At 37.1% G+C, this 22,308-nt stretch overlaps 1 protein-coding gene across 1 annotated transcript in view; it reads left to right on the forward strand.

The window, feature by feature from the left end:
• The first annotated feature begins 1,710 nt into the window (after nucleotides 1-1,710).
• The window catches only part of nt5e (5'-nucleotidase, ecto (CD73)), a 22,690-nt gene continuing 2,092 nt past the window's right edge, over nucleotides 1,711-22,308 (forward strand). The window contains exons 1-8 of the mRNA XM_084432422.1: nucleotides 1,711-2,209; nucleotides 10,167-10,389; nucleotides 15,264-15,452; nucleotides 17,213-17,410; nucleotides 19,070-19,224; nucleotides 20,897-21,005; nucleotides 21,080-21,229; nucleotides 21,400-21,600. Coding sequence (XP_084288548.1) covers nucleotides 1,883-2,209; nucleotides 10,167-10,389; nucleotides 15,264-15,452; nucleotides 17,213-17,410; nucleotides 19,070-19,224; nucleotides 20,897-21,005; nucleotides 21,080-21,229; nucleotides 21,400-21,600 — 1,552 coding nt within the window. The 5' untranslated portion in view covers nucleotides 1,711-1,882. The remainder of the gene's footprint in view (nucleotides 2,210-10,166; nucleotides 10,390-15,263; nucleotides 15,453-17,212; nucleotides 17,411-19,069; nucleotides 19,225-20,896; nucleotides 21,006-21,079; nucleotides 21,230-21,399; nucleotides 21,601-22,308) is intronic.

Here is a 22,308-nt window from a genome sequence, read left to right on the forward strand (position 1 = left end):
ATAGCTTTAAACATCATTGACAGTTTTAAGGCAATCATTTTCCCGATATTTTCTAAGTACACTCAACTAATTACATTTGACAGTGTACATTTGTCACATATTTCAATAAATGAAAAGTGGCAATTCCTTATGTATTATTCAATATCTTGTAAATATTATATATTAACAATAGGCTATATTAACACATATATATGAATAATATTAATATATTATTTCATATATTTTTCAGTACATTTACACCATTTAATGTATTGATCATAAATATGGAAATGTATTTTCGTTCTGTAAGGGACATAAAAAGTTCTAGGTCTACATAAGTTGTTTCATTATCAACTTTGGGATATTAAAGTGAAGGCTACTGCAAAATTTCAATTCACCAAAAATTCTAGAAACAGAAATCCCAACAGTCCATTGTAGCCCTGCCCAATCCAGATGTCGCGTCTTTGATCCCTGGTAAACAAGTTACTCATGCTGATGCTAACTATGTATACACAGTAAATTCCACAGTGTTAAATCAACACTGCTCAGAGCAAATATGGTCCCACTCTACAGAGTGTTAAAGTAACACTAAAGCGGTGTTAAAGTTAATGAGATAATTAAGTGATTAACTGAGTGATGATTGAGCATTATTGAAGACACCTGCATTTAACAAGCAGAATCACTGAAGGAGAAAATCATAAATTGTAAGTTACCATTATGGTGATGGGTGTTTGCTTTAGTTGGGCTCTTGACCCTTATATGTTTACTTTAGAGTTAGTTTGGCTGTTATATCTGAGTTATAACTGCAAGATGAACAGAGAAAAAAAAAAGTGATGTGATGGTGTTGGTTATATTATGACAATCATCATTTGAACTTGATCACTGAACTCACTAAGATCCTTCTTTCAGACTTCAATTTATGTGGTTGGTTACAGAATAACTGATTCTGCATAAATATCCAGAATTTTTTATATAATATAAAGGATTTCTTAAAAGTGGTTTAAAACAAAAAAATCTTTCTTTTAGGCACACACAGATGTCAAGATTCAGTCTATGCATCTCAACAATGGTGACGAGCAGAATATTCAATTAGGAAAAGTAAATTACATAGACAATTCAGATCATAATTTATTCATACCGCAATGCATGATGGGAGCCATTAATGAGTTGTGATTGGTGGCAGCCACTGCAACATGCTTTATTATTGTCACCGTTGTCGGGATTCACAGGCTGATTATTGATGGCTGTGTTTCTAAATGAATTTATTTGAAAGTCTTTTGATCAGAACAATGTTTATGAAATATTTTGGATTATAAGTAAAGTACTGATAATCATATGCTGTTAAAATCACAAAGCTGCTGGTAACAAGTTAAACCAAACTATCTCAATAAGTTTCTTTTTTCAGATCACAGCATGATTATGTCAAAACATAACCAACACTATCAGATCACACTTTACTTTGTTCATTTAACTGTTATAAATCAATAACAGCAGTCAAACAACAGTAAAATTTAAAGTAATCATATAAGGGTCTAGAGCCCAACTAAAGCAAACACCCATCGCCATAATGGTAACTTACAATTTATGATTTTCTCCTTCAGTGATTCTGCTTGTTAACATCAGGTGTCTTCAATAATGCTCAATCATCACTAAATTAATCACTTAATTATCTCATTAACTTTAACACCGCTTTAGTGTTACTTTAACACTCTGTAGAGTGGGACCATATTTGCTCTGAGCAGTGTTGATTTAACACTGTGGAATTGACTGTGTAGGACTGCATGTCATTTTCTCTTAAATAGAACATCCTCGGTGCTGACCACTAACCCCGCCTCCAGACTGAAGCCCGCTGAAAGCCACTGATTAGACTCTCAGTACAGCGAACTGAGCGAAGGCAGAGAAGATGAGGATGATGCAGTGGCTCAGGTCATTATTTTTCATTTGGATTCACTGTCACATTTGCAGGACAGAATTTGAGCTGACTTTACTCCACACGAATGATGTCCACGCACGCGTGGAGGAGACCAACGAAGACTCGGGCAAATGCAGTAAAGCGCCTTGTTTCGCTGGAGTTGCACGGAGATTTACGAAAATCAAGGAAGTTCGTACCAAGGAGAAAAATGTTCTGCTGCTGGACGCGGGGGATCAGTTTCAAGGGACCGTCTGGTTTAACTTTTACAAAGGCGAAGAAGCGGCGCATTTCATGAATAAACTCGGATACGATGCGATGGTAAGAATATTATGCGCACATTAATAATCGGGTTCACGAAAGGTAATGGGTTTGTAGTTAAATAATTGAAAACGTCTGGACTAAGACAATAACGCTTGATGCGCTTTTTGAAAGTTAAAATATTTTACATTGTCCTGTGTGTGTGTCCTTGTGCATGGAGCAACAATTTAAAAAGTATGCAATTGAGGATGCCGTAAAAAAAGTAAATGCAAGGCTGCATTTAATTAATAAAATAAATAGAAAACAGTAAAAACGGAAATATTGTAAAATATTATAACAATTTAAAATGATTGTTTTCTATTTTAATACATATAAACATGTAATTCATTGCTGTGATTACAAAGCTAAATTTTCAGCATCATTAGTGGAGAGTGGGGATGGTTGAACTCCAATCAGGAATGAGCTAGAGAGAGATAATATTTATGTTACACACAATGCACTATTAACCCCTCTTCCTTCCTAGTAAAATACATTCACATGTAACCATTCCTTCTGCAAATTTTTTTTTTAAAGTTAAAAAAGTATTTTTTTACATGCTGTCTAATCTGTTTTCATAAAGCGTTGTGAAGTCAGGTCATTTCAATCAGTTTTATTTTTTTTGTGTGTTTTCAGTATGCCACAAGAGAAGACATGCAGAATAGGGGTATCCCTCTGTTCTATTGTTAACAGCAAATATAGTGAAGCATAAAGGCAGGACTCTGAGGTCTGATGCAAAATACTTTGCCATTTGCCACATAACCTTGCAAAAAAAAAAAAAATATATATATATATAAGATTATATTCCAACATGCACTTAAAGGGTTAGTTCACCAAAAAATGGAATTTCTGTCATTAATTACTCACCCTGTTAATGAATTACCACTGTCACCTTTGGCTTTTGGCTTGCTTAGTTGGGGACATTTAATATTCAACAATATTATTGATCTGCCTGCATTGACACCATTATATGAGAACTGAACTGAGCTGGACGATGACATCACTGTTTTATCCAGAGTGTGTGTGTATATATATATATATATATATATATATATATATATATATATATATATATATATATATATATATATATATATATATATATATATATATATATATATATATATATATATATATTTATTATGAACTAAATTAATAACTTTTTTACAACAAAAATTAACCATCACTGAACTTACTTAAGCTGGACTGTGAGGCTATTTTCTTCTAGAAACAAACTGTTGCATTATTGGGACTTGACTTGACCCTCATGTCGTCCCAAACCCATAAGTTCGTCGCTATTTTTGTTTTGTTTTTTGCGCACAAAAAGTATTCTCGTCGCTTTATAACATTAAGGTTGAACCACTGTATGGAACATTTTAATGATGTCTTTACTACCTTTCTGGGCCTTGAAAATGGTAATAATGTTGCAGTCAATGGAGGGACAGAAAGCTTTCCAATTTCATGAAAAATATCTTAATTTGTGTTCCGAAGATGAACGAAGGTCTTACGGGTTTGGAACGACACGAGGGTGAGTAATTAATGACAGAAAATTTGTTTATGGGTGAGCTAACCCTTTAAACACACAGTTCTGTAAGCTTTTACAGAAGTTCTTAGAAGCATTATTATATTTCAGTGTGTCACGCTTCTGGTCCAATGAAGATGAAGATGGTTAGATTTACAAAATAAAGTAGATATTTAATAAACAGAAGTATAGCTTCCAAACAGTATGGGACAGAATGTATCAAACATAACACAAACAATACTGGAAAAGGACTGAAAGAAACTGAGGGGCTTAATACATAGAGATAATGAACTAAATGAAGACAGCTGTGCTTGTGGAATTAAACTCCATGACAACAGATAATGGCGGGGAACTAGATCAAAGGAAACAGGAGCTGAGGAATACAAACTAAAAGTCCATGAAAATGAAACCAACTAATCATATCTCATCGTCAAAATCCCTTCATTATGGCGAGGTCATCACAGGCAGTGCAGTGGCAGATGTTAATAAACTCCACATATGAAGAGTTCAGATGCAAAAGCCTAAGTGCCATCTGACATTTTCTTCTAGAATGATCATTTTTATCAAGCTCGTATATTTAAGTTCAGTAATTTCACTTAAATGACAATTAATAGGTAATTTGCATTGCCATTTAAGTGAAATTACTGAACTTAAATATACGAGCTTGATAAAAATGATCATTCTAGAAGAAAATGTCAGATGGCACTTAGAGGCTTTTGCATCTGAACTCTTCATATCTTTTCAGGCGTTTCCACCCTGGAAAATAAAAATAAAACTTTCTTCCTTCTGCCCTTTAAAGTTTATAGGTGGGACGTTACTGGACACAATATTCATCTTCTTTTTTAGGTCCAGCATTCTGTCACTGTTACACAGTGTTGATTTTGATAAAAAAAAAAATTGTAGATCAAATGTATTGTAATAATTGACCAAAACCTGGTTGTTACTTGTTAGTCCTTTTACTAGTCTTTGTCTTTATACAGCCAATTTAATTGTAATTTTAATGAATGTTGCAACTGCCCCGTGGACGGGGGTCGGTTGTAAAAATTTTCCATTCAAGTGTAAATTGTATGTATATTATCATATGCACACATGTTGCAGCATGTTTTGTTGCAGCATTTGTGCAACAAATTTTGGCTTTCCAATACAAACAGTCTCTGAGAAACTCTAGGAACTGCAAAAAGTGTAGCAACCGTCCCCACTCCCTACTCCAGCCTTTAGTGTCACATGATCCTTCAGAAATCATTCTAATATGCTGATTTTGCTGCTCAAGAAACATTCATTATTATCATTATCAATGTTGAAAACAGTTTTTGCTGCTTAACATTTTAATAGAAACAATGATGTCATTCAAACATTTACATTCAACGTAAGATTCAAAGGTGACATATTATGCCCCTTTTCACAAGATGTAATATAAATCTATGGTGTCCCCAGAATGTGTCTGGGAAATTTCAGCACAAAAATTCAGTTACATTTTTTTTTTTGTGTGTCACTCATCCAAAATCTCATTAATAACCAGTAGTGGTGTGAAGCCTTACGGAGAGACTCAGGAAGAGGATGCAACTTTTAGACGCACCTGGACGTTTCTGATTGGTTAGTGGATACATTTATGTAGTTGTTGTGGAGTTATATTATGTCCACATTGCATGTCGTGTTTAACTTTAACACAAGTTGACAGAGTTCTCTGAAGTCTTTATAAGACAGCTGTGACATTTTTTGGTCAAATAGTGTTTAGTGCTAGTCTGTGCAGCCAATGACAGAACAGTTTGCATGCTTTGCTCGAACTGTTGCCATTGCGTTAGAACTGGTTACACTGTTGTCACATGCGAAAACCAAATGGCAGCGCTGTGGGTGGAAAATCTGATCAGCTCATTTTTGACATGCTTGGAGAGAAAGGCTTGACCAAACAAAGTTACTGGGTTGTCACTTTTCACGTTTTCTGGGTTGGTAGATGCACCAGGGACTTTAATGATATGTCCCCTTTTAAAAAAAGAGAGGAATTAATACTTTTATTTATCAATTAAACTGATGGGTCAAATTACTGTTAATCAACAGCAACATTATGCTGACATCACAGTAATTTACTGCTCTTGTTTTACTGTAAAATCACAATATTAAGTTGTCATGCCACTGTAAGAAATTATATTGTTTAGTATCTTGTAAGTCACTGAAATGGTGATTATTGTTTCATTAGTTTGGGATCTTAGACCTTGTATATTCATATTAAATTTCTGATCTAGCCTAGTCAGAAGTGTGACAAATGAAAACATTTGTTAAAACAATGAAAATTAAATAAGCTAACTGGCTGATATTAAGTCAAACTATACTATTATTAGTGTTAAAATAAATTCTGGACATTCCAAAATAAACAAACAACACAAACTGCTAAAAGTGAACCAAAAATAAGTTAATAAGTTTCCAAAAATAAAAACAACAAGAATCAATAAACTCCACAGCGTAATCTGTTCATGCCACACTGCATGCTGGGTACCTTCATAGTTCATATGCACTGTAGAAATACAGTATGATATTGTAGATTTTACAAGAAATTTTCAAGAGTGCAGTTAGATGCAAAGTCCTACTGTGGAATTACTGTGAAATACTGTGTCATGCAATTATTCATCTGGAATATACTGTAATTTCACACAAAAAAATGTCAAAAGTGTTCATCAAAGAATCCCGAAGAAACTATCACCATTTTCACAAAAATGTTGAGCAGTACTGTTATCAACATTAATAAAAAAATAATAAATGTTTCTTGAGCATCAGATCAGCATATTAGAATGATTTCTGAAGGATCATATGACACTGAAGATTTTAAAATACTGTATATTCAAATAAAATAGTTTTTTATTTTATTTTGCAATATAACTGTTTTACTGTATTTTTGATTAATTAAATTGATTCAGCCTTGGCGAGCATTGAAAACTTTTTAAAAAGGATTTTAAAAATGTAATGTTTCCAAACTTTTTACAAATACTTTATTTAATATATTTAAACAAACTCACTATACAATCTTGTACAGTTGCAATCAAAATTATTCAACCCCTATTCAACTCTTATTTGCTTGGTATGGTACAAAATTTGTGTCAAAACACAGTTAAGCCTTTGGAAACTCTATAACAAACCTGAATTAGCTTGAGTTGTTAGTTACACATAGATACATTTAACCCAGGCATTTGCTAAAGTTGAGTTGCAAAAACGGCCAAGTCAAAAGAGCTCTCACAAAAGCTATAGAGAACAAATTGTTTTATTACATTAGAAAGTATATGGCTACAAGATTTTCAAAACACTACAAGTTTCTAAAGACACAGCCGGCAGCCTTATTCGTAAGTTTCAAATGTGCTGTCGCAGGAAGTGAAAATCTTGACTGTATGAAGGACATCATGAATTCTATGAAGTATCAAGCCATTTTGGCAAAGATGGTGATGCCTTTGGTGCAGGGACTGAAGCTTGATGATCAATGCACTTTCCTGCAGGACAGCCATCCCAAATCTACTTAAGCTTGGTTCAGGGATCAGTCATAGAATGTTCTTGAGTGGCCTGTAAATGTCAATGAAAATATTTGGTGGAAATATGAAGAAAGCAGTGGTAACGTGAAAACCAAAGATTATCAGTGATCTGGAAGCCTTTTAAAATGAGGAATGGGCCAAGATTGCAGTAGAGAGCTGACAGAAGCTCGTAAGCACTTATAGGCAGCTTTTATTGGAGGTTATAAAGAATAAAAGATTTTGCACAAAATTTGACTTGGGGGTTGAATCATTTCTACATGAATGTTTAGAGCCAATTAGATTTTTTTTATCATTTTTCATCAACTTTACATTCTCTGAATCCCTCAAATGTGTATAAATAAACGTTCTATAATAGTTTACTGATGCCTTTGTTGAATTGTTTTCGTAAAACGTTGTTCTCGGCAGCAAAATGTCTTTCAGGTCAAGGGGGTTGAATAATTTTGATCGCAACTGTATACAGGTCACAGGGCCAAATGCAACATCTTGTAAAAGTGTGTTCTATTCGTGTAAAATTAGTTCCAGTTATTTTTTGAACACAGTGGACAGATTACAGGAACCATTCTAGTATTCAGACATAAAATAAAACTTTAGTTTGTTGCTCATCACAGTGACTCATGATTCATTCAGGCATCAAAAGTGTTGACAGGTTTTCCATCACCATAGGTGCCAAAGGGATATTTTCCTCATATTATTATTGACGAAATGTAGAGCAGAAGTGGACAGGACGTACTGGACAGGTGCCCATGAGCCACTGGAGTCTTCATTACAGTGGACAGAGCACCTGTTCAGGTGTAGTGGGATTCAAACTTGTGGAACATAAACAGAAAAGGTGTTTCCCAAATGTAGATTCCCGAATCACCCACTGTCAAAGAAAGTTTAGATATGGTTGGGTGAATTCTTCTGTTCTCATTCTATGATTCATTTAAAGTGCTGTAGATGAAGAGTGCATCAAACAGAGTGTTTGATGGCCAAAAAAAGAAGATCATTTTGGACTTATATTTTTGATAGAGCAGAATTATAGAACTTATACATATGCCCAAATTTAAATGCATACATTGGAAAGAATTTACAGTGAAATTTCTAAGTTTAAAAATCAGTAGTACCAGGGATGCATGATTTGTACAAATTTTGCAGGATTGAAAAACACAGTTCTTTTGTATTCTTTTGGAAAATTAAATTGGAAATATAGAGTAAAACTTGCCATGTTTTTACAACTCAGGAATACAATCTTCTGAATTTACTATTATGTCATTTCAAATGTGTCTTTTATTTAATGGTAATGGTCCAAAAGTGACAGGGCAAATACCTGAAATCTTACCAAATGAAGACAAAACACCATCAGGATAACAAACACACTATGATCACACAACACAATAAGAATAAACAGAACAATTTAAAAAGGTCAAAAATAGTTTTAATTACTGGTGCACGCATACAAATCGTACAAAAATATAAATACTAACCTGTGCCTTAAGCTGATGTTATGTTCATGACATACAGTCAAACCAAAATGTATTCAGACACTTTCAACATTTCTCACATTATCACAGTTTATTCGCTATAGTTTAGAAAATGGTAATAAAATATGACAAGAAATTAGAGTTATCAAATCAGTTGACATTTCACTGGTTTTGGCCATCCTTCTGTTAGACTGTCTCACAGATGAATAAGGTTGAATAGCTGTCAGCTGTTAAATTTAACTACACTATTAGATAATACCAGTTTAGGTCAACCGATTACCAAACAATGCTTAATTTTGTTCAGTCTGTGGTGTAAAAAGGTTGCATTAGCAATTAAAGAAAAAACACTTAAGCAAAACATGCTCTGGTCAAAGTGTCTGAATAATTTGTGAATTAATGTTTTTATTTTTTTTACTGGTAGTCCACTGTATGAAGATTTTTTGGGTATAATATTTACTTTATTTTGCTATCCTCACTTACATACAGTAAAGGGAACTCGCACTACGTCGATGGCGCTATGGCAAACGTCTGAAATGGCAAGAATACACTCCCTCTTCGGGTCACATACAGGCTGTCAGTGACTTTATTCCCTACGGCCACTGCCTAAGCTATAAGCCTCAAAGAGGCCTCCAGACAAGGAAAAGCCTACCAAGGCTGCTCAAGGGCTTGAAACCAACAGCTTCCATGGAAGGGGTTCCTTTAGGGGAATATGGCCAGGGGGTCCGAAAGGAGTCCCGTCCAGTCACTTTCTGAGGGGGACATAGAGTCAACCCCACATGCCACCAGGGAGGCTGACCTGATCAAATCTACTGACCTAGTCTTGCCAACAACCTGTCTGTTTTCATAAACAGAGTCTCTCATAAAAACCAATAGTGAAACCGAACATAGAGAGAGAGCATCCTGGAGAGTAGAACTCATAACTCATAACTCAGAACTTATAAAACAAGGGGAGTAACTCTTCTCAATCCTGGATCTACACAGTGTTTTGAAACATTGTGGAGGCTAGGCACTCTAACAAGGGACCCTAGATAAGGGGAGCGTCTCCAGCTCTAGGGCTGATCTAGCATAAGTGTCCTTCAACTTTCTAACCAGACTTAGGGTAGCTAGGAAAATAATATATATATATATATACAGTGGGGAGAACAAGTATTTGATACACTGCCGATTTTGCAGGTTTTCCTACTTACAAAGCATGTAGAGGTCTGTAATTTTAATCATAGGTACACTTCAACTGTGAGAGACGGAATCTAAAACAAAAATCCAGAAAATCACATTGTATGATTTTTAAATAATCTCACTCAAACTCATCAGCGAGCTCCATCTGGGAACCCCGTGATCCAAATTTCCGCAGTGCCTCAGCACAAGCTGAGTGTCCTGCACCCACTAGTAAAAAAACATCAAATTATATCTGGTGTCTCAATAATTTTTGGTTTGACTGTATATGACATTTTACTGCATAAAAATTGTTTTTGTGTATGATGCTTTAGGCCTTAGGAAATCATGAGTTTGACAATGGAGTGGATGGCCTCGTGAAACCTTTTCTTCAGAAAGTGAACTGCACTGTTCTCAGCGCAAATATTAAAGCCGATCAGACAATTGCTTCTCAGATCAGCGGCTACTTTTTCCCATTTAAAATCTTCACTGTTAACTCGGAGAAAATAGGTGTTGTTGGCTACACATCAGTGGAGACCCCTGCTTTGTCTCAACCAGGTAAGATACTTTATTACACTCAGTTATTCATTTATTTACACTTTTCATTTATTTAAAAATGTTACAGATTAGTATATAATGTGTATTCAAGTTTTTTCACTCAATTGAGTTATGTTTCTACTACTCAAGGTATCTGAGTTGCATTCACGAGGAAAGTTGTGTTGGTATTACTTAAGGTTGCATGTTGAAAACATGTAAAGTCTGATTGGTCAAACACAAATTAGTTGTTCAAAATACTCAAAATTCATAGACATTTCCTTTTCTTTGCCATGGCAAATGTGCCTTACACACAGTTACAGCAACCAGAGAAAAAATAACATTAAAAAAGTCAAGGGTCAAAACTAAAACAAACACTGATCACAGTAATGGTGACTTCAAACGAAGTGGTCTATCATTGTCCCAACACTCTTTTGTGTGTCTTTGTATTAACAACTTACAACTTTGTGTAAAACATGCTTGAGATATTTAAGTCTATCAGTTTCCACACACTGTAAAAAATACTGCCTTGGTTTAGGTCAACTAGTTTATCCAACTATTTGCATCAGAATTGTGAAAATTTTGAACTCAATTAATTTTCAACATGCACCCTTAAGTAATACCAGTACAACTTTCTTCACAAACTTTTTGTAGCAGAAACATAACTCAGTTGCGTGAAAATAACTCACATGAATGCATATTACAATAACATATACTATGTTATTGTAATATGCATTCATGTGAGTTATATGATACTGTATATCACCACATTTTTTCAATAATGAAAAGCTGCAATTCCTTATGTATTATTTAATATATTGTGATATATTAACACAATGTTATTCTGTATATCTTTCATTGCATTAAACAATTTAAAATATTGATCATAAATATATGGAAATATATTTTCTTTACGTAATTTGGTTGCTACAGGAACTGTCATGCCCAAAGGTGCTGAATTAAGAAGTAATTTAAGTCAGGTTTATTTGTATAGCATGTTTTACAATACACAACATTTCAAAGCAGCTTTGTGTCATTATAAAAATGTGGTTTTGTGGTACAAGAGTACAAGTAAAAGTATTATTTATTTATTTTATCAGGGAGCTGCTAGAATGTTATTCTGTAGTCCTTTAGTTTCCCAGTGAGCAAGCAAGATGATGGGCAGACCTGACTAATGCAGTGTAACTATGAGTTGAGGAATGTAATGAATTGGTTAAAAAGATGAGTCTGTAGTCTAGAGTTAAAGGGTTATGAAACCCCCTATTTCAGAATGGTTTACACTACTGGTCAACATTTTGGAATAATAAAGATATTTTTATGTTTTTCAAAGAAGTCTATTATTGATCACCAAGGCTGCATTTATTAAATACAGTAAAAGCAGTAATATTGTGAAATTCAAAATAACTGTTTTCTATTTAATTCAATTTAATTTGCATGCCACTCCCCCGTCATATGGATATAAAGAAGTGGCGTGCATCTACTCATACAGATTTGTTCTTCTTCGTCTGTGTTATTCACCTCTCTAGAAGCTTTGTTGAATACACATTTCAATGTCTCTCTCTACCATACGCACGGATGAGTGCGAGAGAGTTTCCTTTGGGTGCATTAATGAGCAACTAGAAAGAGAATATTCTCTGTCAAGAGAGTCTCTCTATAAAAGAGTGAGTTTCTCTAAAAGAGCATGCACAGACGAAGAGCATCTTTTAAAGATGGGTACGGTTGATATCTTTCGTCCTCGGATGGCCACAATCTCTGTCTTACGTGCTTGAGGCGTACACGCTGAGGCAGCGTTTGTGAATGGTTTCTGTTTTCACTGCAAGAGCATGACCATGCCGTGACCGTGACCAAGTTTTCAAAGTTTTCATCTCTTTTCTAATAAAAAGAGTCACCTTAGCCGCTCCCTGTCCTGGTCCTTCTGCAATGCATGAGGCCACGGCAGCGAGCGTTCAGGGTTATTAGAGAGCAACAATGAGAGCTTTTCTGCCGTGAAAATCCCAGCAAACCTCAAATTCCATGTCTTGCACATTGCGTCTGACATAGTTCCCTTTTGAGCTTGACGTTGCATCGTATGTTGCAGCTGACTTTGCATTTTGGGCTCCAGATCAGGGTAAATTATTGATCGCAGCAACGGGGGATGGGCTAATGCCTTCCGACGCTGAGGGCTCGGCTAGACTCCCACCTTTGGGTGCGATGGTCCAGCCCGATGCTGAGTTGGCAGCCATGCTTGCCCGGTCCTCCGCTAACTTAGGGTTGGAGTGGAATCCTCCACCCTGTCCCAAGCATTCGTGGTTGGATGACTGGTTTCTGGGCTCTGAGCACCGTAGACAGCTTTGTTTCGCCCCTAGTTCCTTTCTTCCCGGAAATGCATGAAGAGCTCACAAGTCATGGAGGGCGCTTCTTACTGCCCGGTTCCACCTTGTAGACTCTTCCATCCTCTCTACCCTCGATGGTGGGGCAGCCAGGGGGTATATGGAGGTTCCTCAGGTGGAGTGTGATTGCGGTGCATTTATGCCCGCAAATCGCCGCCCCCCTGGTGGAATCGTCCTGGACTCCCATCCAGGGTCTATAGGTTTACTTCCTCTCTAACGACGAAGGATTACAATGCCGCTGGACAGGCTGCCCCCGCCTTGCATGCCATGTGCCATGGCCATCCTGCAGTTCCAGGGCAGTAAATGGTCTACATAAGGGAAGTTCTGAGCCGGGATTGATGCAAGAACTGGGTTTGGGGACTGACTTTGCTCTACGAGCGATGTAGGCCACGGCACAGGCTCTCGACCAGGCGATGTCCAGCATTGTGGTCCAGTACTGTGGATGCCAAGAAAGTACACTTTCTCAACACCCACATTTGTCAAGGTGGCTTATTCAGCGACACTATCAAGGACTTTGCAGAAAAAAAAGAAAAAAAAGAAGCAGTTCTCGGTTTTCAGTTCTCCATCAAGATTGGTTTGCGGTGATAGACCTGAAGGCACAGATTGTTTCCTCGGTTCGCTTTTGAGGGACAGGCATATCAGTATAAAGTCATGCCTTTCAGATTGTCCCTGTCTCCTTACGTCTTCGCGAAAGTCTTGCTCATCCTCAAATAACTCGATGATTGGCTGATTCTAGCTCAGTCGCAGTGGTTGGTATGTGCACACAGGGACCTGGTCCTTCAGCACCTAGCCCGATTGGGACTTCAGGTCAACTGGGAGAAGAGCAAGCTCTCCCTTGTGCAGAGCACCTCTTTCCTCAGTGTGGAGTTAGCGCTATGACAACACGTCTTAAAGAGGAGCGTGCTCGGTCAGGGCTGGACTGCTTGAATCTGTTCATGCACAATACAGCGGTCCCACTGAAATCATTTCAGAGGCTCCTGGGGCATATGGCTTCCTCAGCCGTGGTGACTCCACTGGGGTTAATGGGGTTTATGAGACCGCTTTAGCACTGACTTCAAAATCTTTTCTTTGAAAAGCCAAGCGGTAAGGAGGTTCCCTTGATAGGGAGACCTGATGTTATTTACCCTGGGCGTTGGAATGTTCCGAGACAGCATAGCTGCACTTGTCATTTTGGCATGCGAAAGCCTGCTAGCATCTGAACCACCTGCTCTTGTTCTGTAGTTGTGGCGTTTAGTAAAAGGACCCTCAATGTCTCTCATTCGACATCGAAGTGAGCGACAGAAAGGGAACATCTTGGTTACTAATGTTACTTCCATTCCTGATGGAGGGAACGAGACGTGTCCCTCCTGCTACAACTCTGATCTGTCCACTGAAATGGCAGGGGCACTGTCTCTGCACCTCAGCACAAACCTGAATGAGTAGATTCACGGCACTCTTTTATACCCGTATGATGGGGGAGTGGCATGCAAATTTCACTCACCAGTTCTCATTAGCCTTTTCTGAAGTATCAGATGGGTTTAGGTCTCCGAAGTGTGACTCCTAGTGTCTTTCATTTTACACAATGTCTCGTTCCCTCCATCAGGGAACGGAGGTTACATTAGTAATAAAGACCATTTTTAATAACTGAGCACCAATAATAATTGATAATAAATTAGCAGCAAATCAGCATATTAGAATGACTTCTGAAGGATCACGTGGCACTACTAATCAAATGTGTTTGATTAACTGATCATCACCAAGTGTGATCACCTCCATAAAAGCAGAAGTTTGGGCAGTTTGCTGGTCTGGGTGTGTTAACACAATGCCAAGGAGGAAAGAAATCAGCAATGATATTAGACAAGCAGTTGCTGCTGTCATCAATCTGAGAAGAGGAATATCTTGAATTATACAAAAGGAATTGGCGCTTTTCGTATATTGACAAATATATTTACAATATATACACTGTAAAATGTAATTAGATGAGTATACTTAGAAAACGTGGAACACTATTGCCTTAAATCCCTCAAGGATGTTTTACTCAAAGTTGTAAGTTGTTAATTCAAAGACTTAAAGAGTGTTGGGACAATGATAGATGGTGCATTTATTTCTATTTAATAATCTGCAAAAACATGCATGTCTTAACTTAAATGATTAAAGTTTCAAAATAAAAAATCACTACAATACAGCTACATGTTTTTTAAATAAAGCAACATGCAGCATATCATCGGCTAATACAAAGATATAAGAGTGTTGGGACAATGATATACTGTGCATTTATTTCTATTTATTAAACTGAAACTTTAATATATAATATATTCTATCTATCCAAAGCCATGGCACCAACAAATAAAGCTTTAATCTCCTTTTCTTACATTCTAACATTTTACCTCCGTTAATCCAGCCCATATCTGTTGATCACGTTCAATTGAGAGTGATTGACCAGCCTGGTGGCACATTTAAACATATTAGGGGGGATATATTGATATTCAGGTTATGTTACACCCTGCAGTAATATGATGGTGTTTTTTCTATATTTATACGGTTTTACAGGCCCTCATCTCCAGTTTCTGGATGAGGTTACTGCTTTACAGCTTGAAGTGGACAAGCTCACTGCTTTGGGTGTTAATAAGATCATTGCCCTTGGACATTCTGGCTTCGCAGTGGACCAAAAGATTGCAAAGAAAGTTCGGGGAGTGGATGTTGTGATTGGAGGGCACACCAATACATTCTTGTTCACAGGTATGTATCATATAATTGCCGCGATGTGCGTGAGTTATATGTATAATTATTAATCATCCAAGAACATCAGGTTACACTTATTATGTAATTTTCTCATCAGTTTCTCTGCAATTATACACTATTGGATAAGTGAAAAGCACATTTACCTTAAGGTGTGCCTTTAGACCTGTTGCACCCTATTATTGTGTGCAAGTGCGCTGATGTTTTTCTTTCTTCCGCGGAGCACAATAGTAGGGTGCAGATCTGGAGATTGATCCAGTCGCCTTGCCATAACAGTTTGGTCCTTGTCAAAGTCGCTCTGATCTTTATTCCTGCATCCAACACGCTGATTACGAGAACTGATGGTTTGCTGATGGTTTGTCTACACAAACCTTAATATGTGGCCTTGTTTGGAAATGATCAACGATATTCGCTTCACCTGTGACTGGCCATATACAGTATGTATGTTATTCCCACTCATGATTAGATTTCTCTATTTCCAGTCTCTTAAATGCGCTCTAAGTGAGTAAATTCTGCGTATTACAGTAGCCGGGATCAGGGCTGCAGTCTCTTGGATCTTGTATTTATGCACAGTTCCTCAAAAATGACAGTGGTTATGTATGCACCGGTGAATTTGCTATGCTGATCTCACAACAAACAAAGTGGCGCCTATACACCTCTATTTCCACTGTCATTAAATTTGATTAACCTGTGTATTGATAAAACACATGAGCTTTGTGACCACAATGGGCAATGGATGGATTAAAGGTGAAATTGCATTTTATGTTTTATTTTGACCCAAACAGCTAACCAGGACAATGCTGACATGAAAGTTTCCGTTTACTCCAGAAACTGGTCAGGCTGCCAAGTAATGCTCATTAGCATTTTACTCAGCCCTGTTGCAGCCTTTGTCTTGTCTATGCAAGCATCACCATTGCCTCTCTTCATACTGAATAAACCACTAATACCACATAATACCAAAGTATTATACCTGGCTGTTCATGTTTGTCCTTTGGGCATGAATGATGCCACAGCTAACATGGCTGTTACTGTTTTATATTTTTAAGACTTTCACCTGGTTGATAAGATTGGCTAAAATAAAAATTATTAAAAAAAAATCCCATAGACATATTAAAGTTGAGACCCAAGCCATTTCTACACCGCAAAATATATTTGAGACTGGAGACTTTTGTTATTAGTGAGAATACACATTTTTCATGTGGTTAACATAAAATTTAACAAACAATCTTCACATTTCAATCTATAAGCCACAGTGCTTGAAAGTATGGGTGGACATAAATTATAACAATATTAGTTAGCATTGCTATTGATTGTTACCTACAACAACCAAAATGCTGATTATTCTGTGTAGTATCACTTCATTTTGTAGTCCTTGTTACACCTTACATGTACTTTATAATAACAGTAAATTATACACAATTAAGCAACTAACCCTAGTCAAGTCAAGTCTAGTGCTTTTTACAATACTGACTGTATTAAAGCAGCTTCACAGTGATAACATGAAAATAATACAACACATTTTAAACCAAACCATATAAGTACATGTTGTTACTTAATATTACTTAAATGTGTAATTTCATTGCAACAAGGACATCTTAAATAAGTGTAACTCCAACGGCGCACTAAAGCAAAAGATATAAATAACCACCTTGAAACAAATTTTTTGTGAACGATCTAACGTGCCTTAGACTTTTGCACACACCAATACTGTATTTGATTTACATAATTTACTCATCCATTTTGTGTGCTCATCTCTGTAGGAAAGCCACCATCCACAGAGGTTCCTGCAGGATCATACCCGTTCATGGTCGCTTCTGAGGATGGGCGTCAGGTTCCTGTGGTCCAGGCCTTTGCATTTGGAAAATATCTGGGATTCCTAAAAGTGACTTTTGATTCAAATGGAAATGTGGTGAAATATTCAGGCAACCCAATTTTTCTGAATAGCTCAGTAACACCAGGTAAGGAAACTCTAAACATTGAAACAAGTTGGGAATTTAAGGCACATGGTAAATCAATACAGCATATAGGACACTATAGGCTTCCAGAAGTAAAAATTCAACCATGGAGAATTTCTGTGCTCGATGGCTGAATTCTGAGAAAGAATTTGATGCTCACATGAAAATAAAATTTGTGACGAAGGAGTTGAGCAGCAGCCTTCAAAGCCCACAAAGCTTTTCCGATGATGTTATTGAGTGGGTCTTTACCAACAGATATATCATTTCATAATTAATGATAACAAGTCAGTGGTTTTCTTATTGTTTTATTTTATTTTTATTTGCAGTGCTTCATTGGAAGATAACTTCCTGCCCGAATACAAGAAATATCTTGTTTTTCTGGATTTGCTTCAAGTTTGTAATGTTGTGATTTTATTTTGGAGATGGTTGGTTTAGATCAAGTCTTAGAACTCTTGATTGAAGAATTTTTCTAAATCCTTTTGGAGAACATGAACTGGAAATGTACTTCTGAACCAGGACCACTGAAAATGTGGACACTCACTGGAACTTCAACTCAACTGCAGTCCTGGGGACCCACCGCTCTGCACATTTGGTACGTCTCCCTTGTTAAACACACCTGATTCAGATCATCAGTGTGTTAAAGAGCTCCATGAACTGAACTGAGTGTCAGATAAGAGAGACATACAAAATGTTCAGAGCGGTGAGTCCCCAGGACTGAGTTGGGAACTGCTGTAGTAAACTGCTCTAATAGGCATGTCCAATCCTGCTCCTGGATTAGCCCTAGACTACCCTAGTTAAACACACCTGAACCAGCTAATCAAGGTCTTCAGGATTACAAGGGCTGCGTCTGAATACTTAGGAAGCTGACTTCCTCTTAGGAATACTTAGGAAGCTGACTCAATCAGGCATTGACTTTGCAGGCAGCGTTTGCGGACGAAGGCACCTCACGAAAATGATTTCAGACAAGCTTCTGAGGCAGTGTAACGGTTTAATGATGTACAGAAAAATAGAGAGAGCTTTGGTGAAAACTAAGCAAATATTTAATTACTTCAATAGTAATTTCTCTCTAGAAATTTAAATTTATTTACATTTTATTCATTTAGCAGACGCTTTTATCCAAAGCGACTTACAAATGAGAACAATAGAAGCAGTTAAACTAACAATAGGACAATATGCAAGTATGCTATGACCCTCGAGATGACATCAAAAGTGGAAAACGGTGGTCAAAAATGTACATTTACACACAAACTGACCACCAACCGCAACTTTCAGACGCCATCTTTATTTGACAACTGTCACAGAATGGAAAGCACAGGATTGTGGGATATCAAAGGCAGTGAAGGGTACATCTATGCTGCTTGCAAAAATCGATTAGATGAAGGTCTCTTAGGAGACAGAAAGTGAAGCTAACATTGCATTCAGACGTGCCTTGATGCCTTCCTACTGAATGCCATCTCTGAAAGCAGCATTTTTCAGTTTTCGGATGCAGCCCAGAAACTACCAAGGTGGTGTGTTGGAGCGGGTTGGACGTTGACCGACCAGGAGCAGGATTGGACACCCCTGTACTACAATGTACCTATCAGATGTGATGCATTACTGTTGTGGATTGCCCTTTTGATATGTCAGTTTCAACCTGTCAACCTGTGATCCGACTTTGTCTAGATCCATACATTCAGGCTGAAGTGGACAATTGGAGGAAGAATCTGGCCAATTACTCTTCTCAGTATGTAGGACAGACTCTTGTCTATCTCAATGGAACAACTCAGGAATGTCGATTTCGTGAATGTAATTTGGGAAATTTAATCTGTGATGCCATGGTGAGTGAATAGGTCTACGATTTTAAAGATAAATTTGCTGTTAAAGTTTGGTGGAATTTTTTGACAACATTATTTAGCATATTGTTCTTCATAAGGGACAAATTCTACATTTACTCTACAAAAAATTATGAACAAAAATGTTAACCTCAACGCCTTCAAATGCATTCAGTGATAATCTCCTGGAACCAAGGAATAGACTTTTGTCCACTGTAGTGGACATTATATTTTAGTTTTTAGGTTTAGGTTTTAAGACTGGATGCCTGTAAAGAGCACATTCAGGGCTTTTTAGAGATACCAAATGTTTGGAGGGTTCGCCATGACACCAATTTCTGTTTGGTCTTTTAGAATAGGGCATTGATTTCATACATATCCAATGTAGAGGACACCAGTACTTAAAGGAGTAGTCCATTTTAAAATGAAAAATCACCCCATGATTTACTCACCCTCAAGCCATGCTCTTCTTTCAATACAATCGGAGTTATATTAATAAACACCCTGACGCTTCCGAGCTTCATAATGGCAGTGGATTGCAACCATTGCAACCATCAGTTTGAAGCTCAAAAAAGTGCATCCACCCATCATAAAAGTGTTCCACACGGCTCCGGGGGGGTTAACAAAGGCCTTCTGAAGCAAAACAATGAGTTTGTGTAAAAAAAAAAAAAAAAAAAAAAAGTATAATTAATATATATATATATATCACTAAATATTCAGATTTTATACAATTATTGTGCACTCGTGATTTTTCCAGAGTCAATTTTACTGCTGAATTATCCACTAATCTAGTTTACAATAGCATTTTTGTCATAGATTATGATCTTTCTTTTTTTGGGGATTTGTTGTTTTTATTTATAATGAAGTTGTCTGTATTTAGTAGTTTGTGTTTAACACAAAATAGTGAGTATCAGTTCAACACACAGAGTTATAGAAATTCTACTCGATTTAAAAAAACAACTGCGCTGGTATCGGATCGGTATCAGTCGATACTCAGATTATTTTGGGATCGGATCGGTTCTGAAAAAATGGTATCGGTGCATCCCTAGTCCAAAGCTTTTTGTGATCACCCAAAACTATCTGAAGGCATGTACAACACATTTGTAAGGACCGCCTACTTACCTCATCAGTCAACCACTGAGCTGAACAAGAACCCTGCCAGTAACATGCAGCTTTAAAATAAAGTAACATAAAAAAAAAAACTGACCCGCCAGACATGCTAAAACTTCACACACATTCTTAAGAAGGCACTGCAGTGACAAACCATGTGTTGTTTTGAATGCAAGTCTGTTTGCATCTGGTTTTAACATTTGTCTTGTGTGACCACCTGTGATTAGATCACTGGACACAGTTGTTACTATCAGGTGCAAAAACACACACATTGAAAAACAATCTTTGTACATGAAACGGTCAAATAAAAAATGTAAAGCTCTTAAAACCAAAATGCCCAGCTCTAAAAGCACAAACAGCGGCCTCAAAGGTAAATACTGAAACTAAGAACCCAAAGAGCAAAATTTGAACCAGTGGGAAAGGTAAAATAGAAAATCTAAGTAAATGGTAATTTAGTGTGCTTTCAGCCTTAAACAGAACTGCTATTTTATTGTAGGTAAAACAAAGCAATATATTTGCTGTTAATCTTGCCCTTAAACCCATAGGATTACCCTCTTTGCTTGTATTTCAGGTCCATCATAATATTAAATATCCTGATGAAACCCAGTGGAACCATGTCAGCTCTTGTATTCTGAACGGTGGATCCATTCGATCACCTATTGATGAGCGAAACAGAAATGGTATGGTTATTCAAAATCTCCAGTGCAAATAAGAAATAATATTGAAACAGTCCTAATGCATGTTTCGATTGAAGGTTCCATCACCATGGAGGACCTGATCGCTGTGTTGCCTTTTGGAGGCACATTCGACCTGGTCCAAATTAATGGATCTGCTCTGCGACAGGCCTTTGAGCACTCAGTTCACAGATACGGAGGAAGCACTGGAGAATTCCTACAGGTGTCAGGTATTGTTACTACTGTACATTGTGAACTTCTTGTAAACTCTTCAAATTTGAGCACTGGAATACCATTGTTACCATTGCTCAAAATTACATAAAAAGACCACAAATCTAGTCCATATGACTTGTGCGTTAATTCAGATGAAGCAATGTAACTGTTTATAATTCCTCCGCAGGTTTTCAGCTGGTGTATGATCTATCAAAACTGCCTGGAAACCGTGTTAAAAGTGTGAATGTGCTGTGCACTGATTGTCGAATGCCCCGTTATGAACCGCTCAACCCCAAGAAGCTGTATAAAGTGGTGCTGCCCTCTTACCTAGTGGACGGAGGAGATGGATACACTATGATCAAAAACCAGAAACTCAAACATGACAGTGGTAAGTCATCATGTATGCTAATAACATGGTCTGTCTGAATACTCGATTCTGATTGGCTGAAAGGTGTGCAATGACACCATCTAATGCACAGGTAGTTCAAGTCACCGGTCTGCATTAATGCATTAATGTTTTCATTGAAGCACACACATACGTCACTCACACACACACAAACATTCAGGAGCACAGAAACTTATCAACGCTGCCCCGTGACTTTCAGTAATTAAATAGCTTTGCTACATTATATTTCTCAGCAACAAGGGGGTTATATTGCTGGTTTACGTAATTTAAGTTTAAGTACTTAAACTCACAGCTTCATAGCTAATAGAGTGAGATGCTAAACAGATGCAGGTACGAATCGCTCTCTATTGATAAGTAATTCAAATAAATGCTAGAATTCATTCATTCAAATAAACGTAAATTTTTTTGACCTATAATGCTGCCTGATCATAATCATATACTGTTCGTTCATTGGCCAGAGGAGAACCGGCCCCAACTGAGCCTGGCTTCTCCCAAGGTTTTTTTCTCCATTCTGCCACTGATGGAGTTTTGGTTCCTTGCCACTGTCGCCTTTTTCACCTTTGTTGCCATTGGCTTTTGGCTTGCTAAGTTGGGGACATTAAAATTAACATTTATTTTAATATTCAACAATAATATTGATCTGCCTGCATTGACACCATTATATGAGTACTGAACTGAGCTGGACGATGA

The sequence above is a fragment of the Rutilus rutilus genome (genome assembly GCF_951802725.1).
Source record: "Rutilus rutilus genome assembly, chromosome: 15".
In the NCBI taxonomy this organism is placed as follows: domain Eukaryota; kingdom Metazoa; phylum Chordata; class Actinopteri; order Cypriniformes; family Leuciscidae; genus Rutilus; species Rutilus rutilus.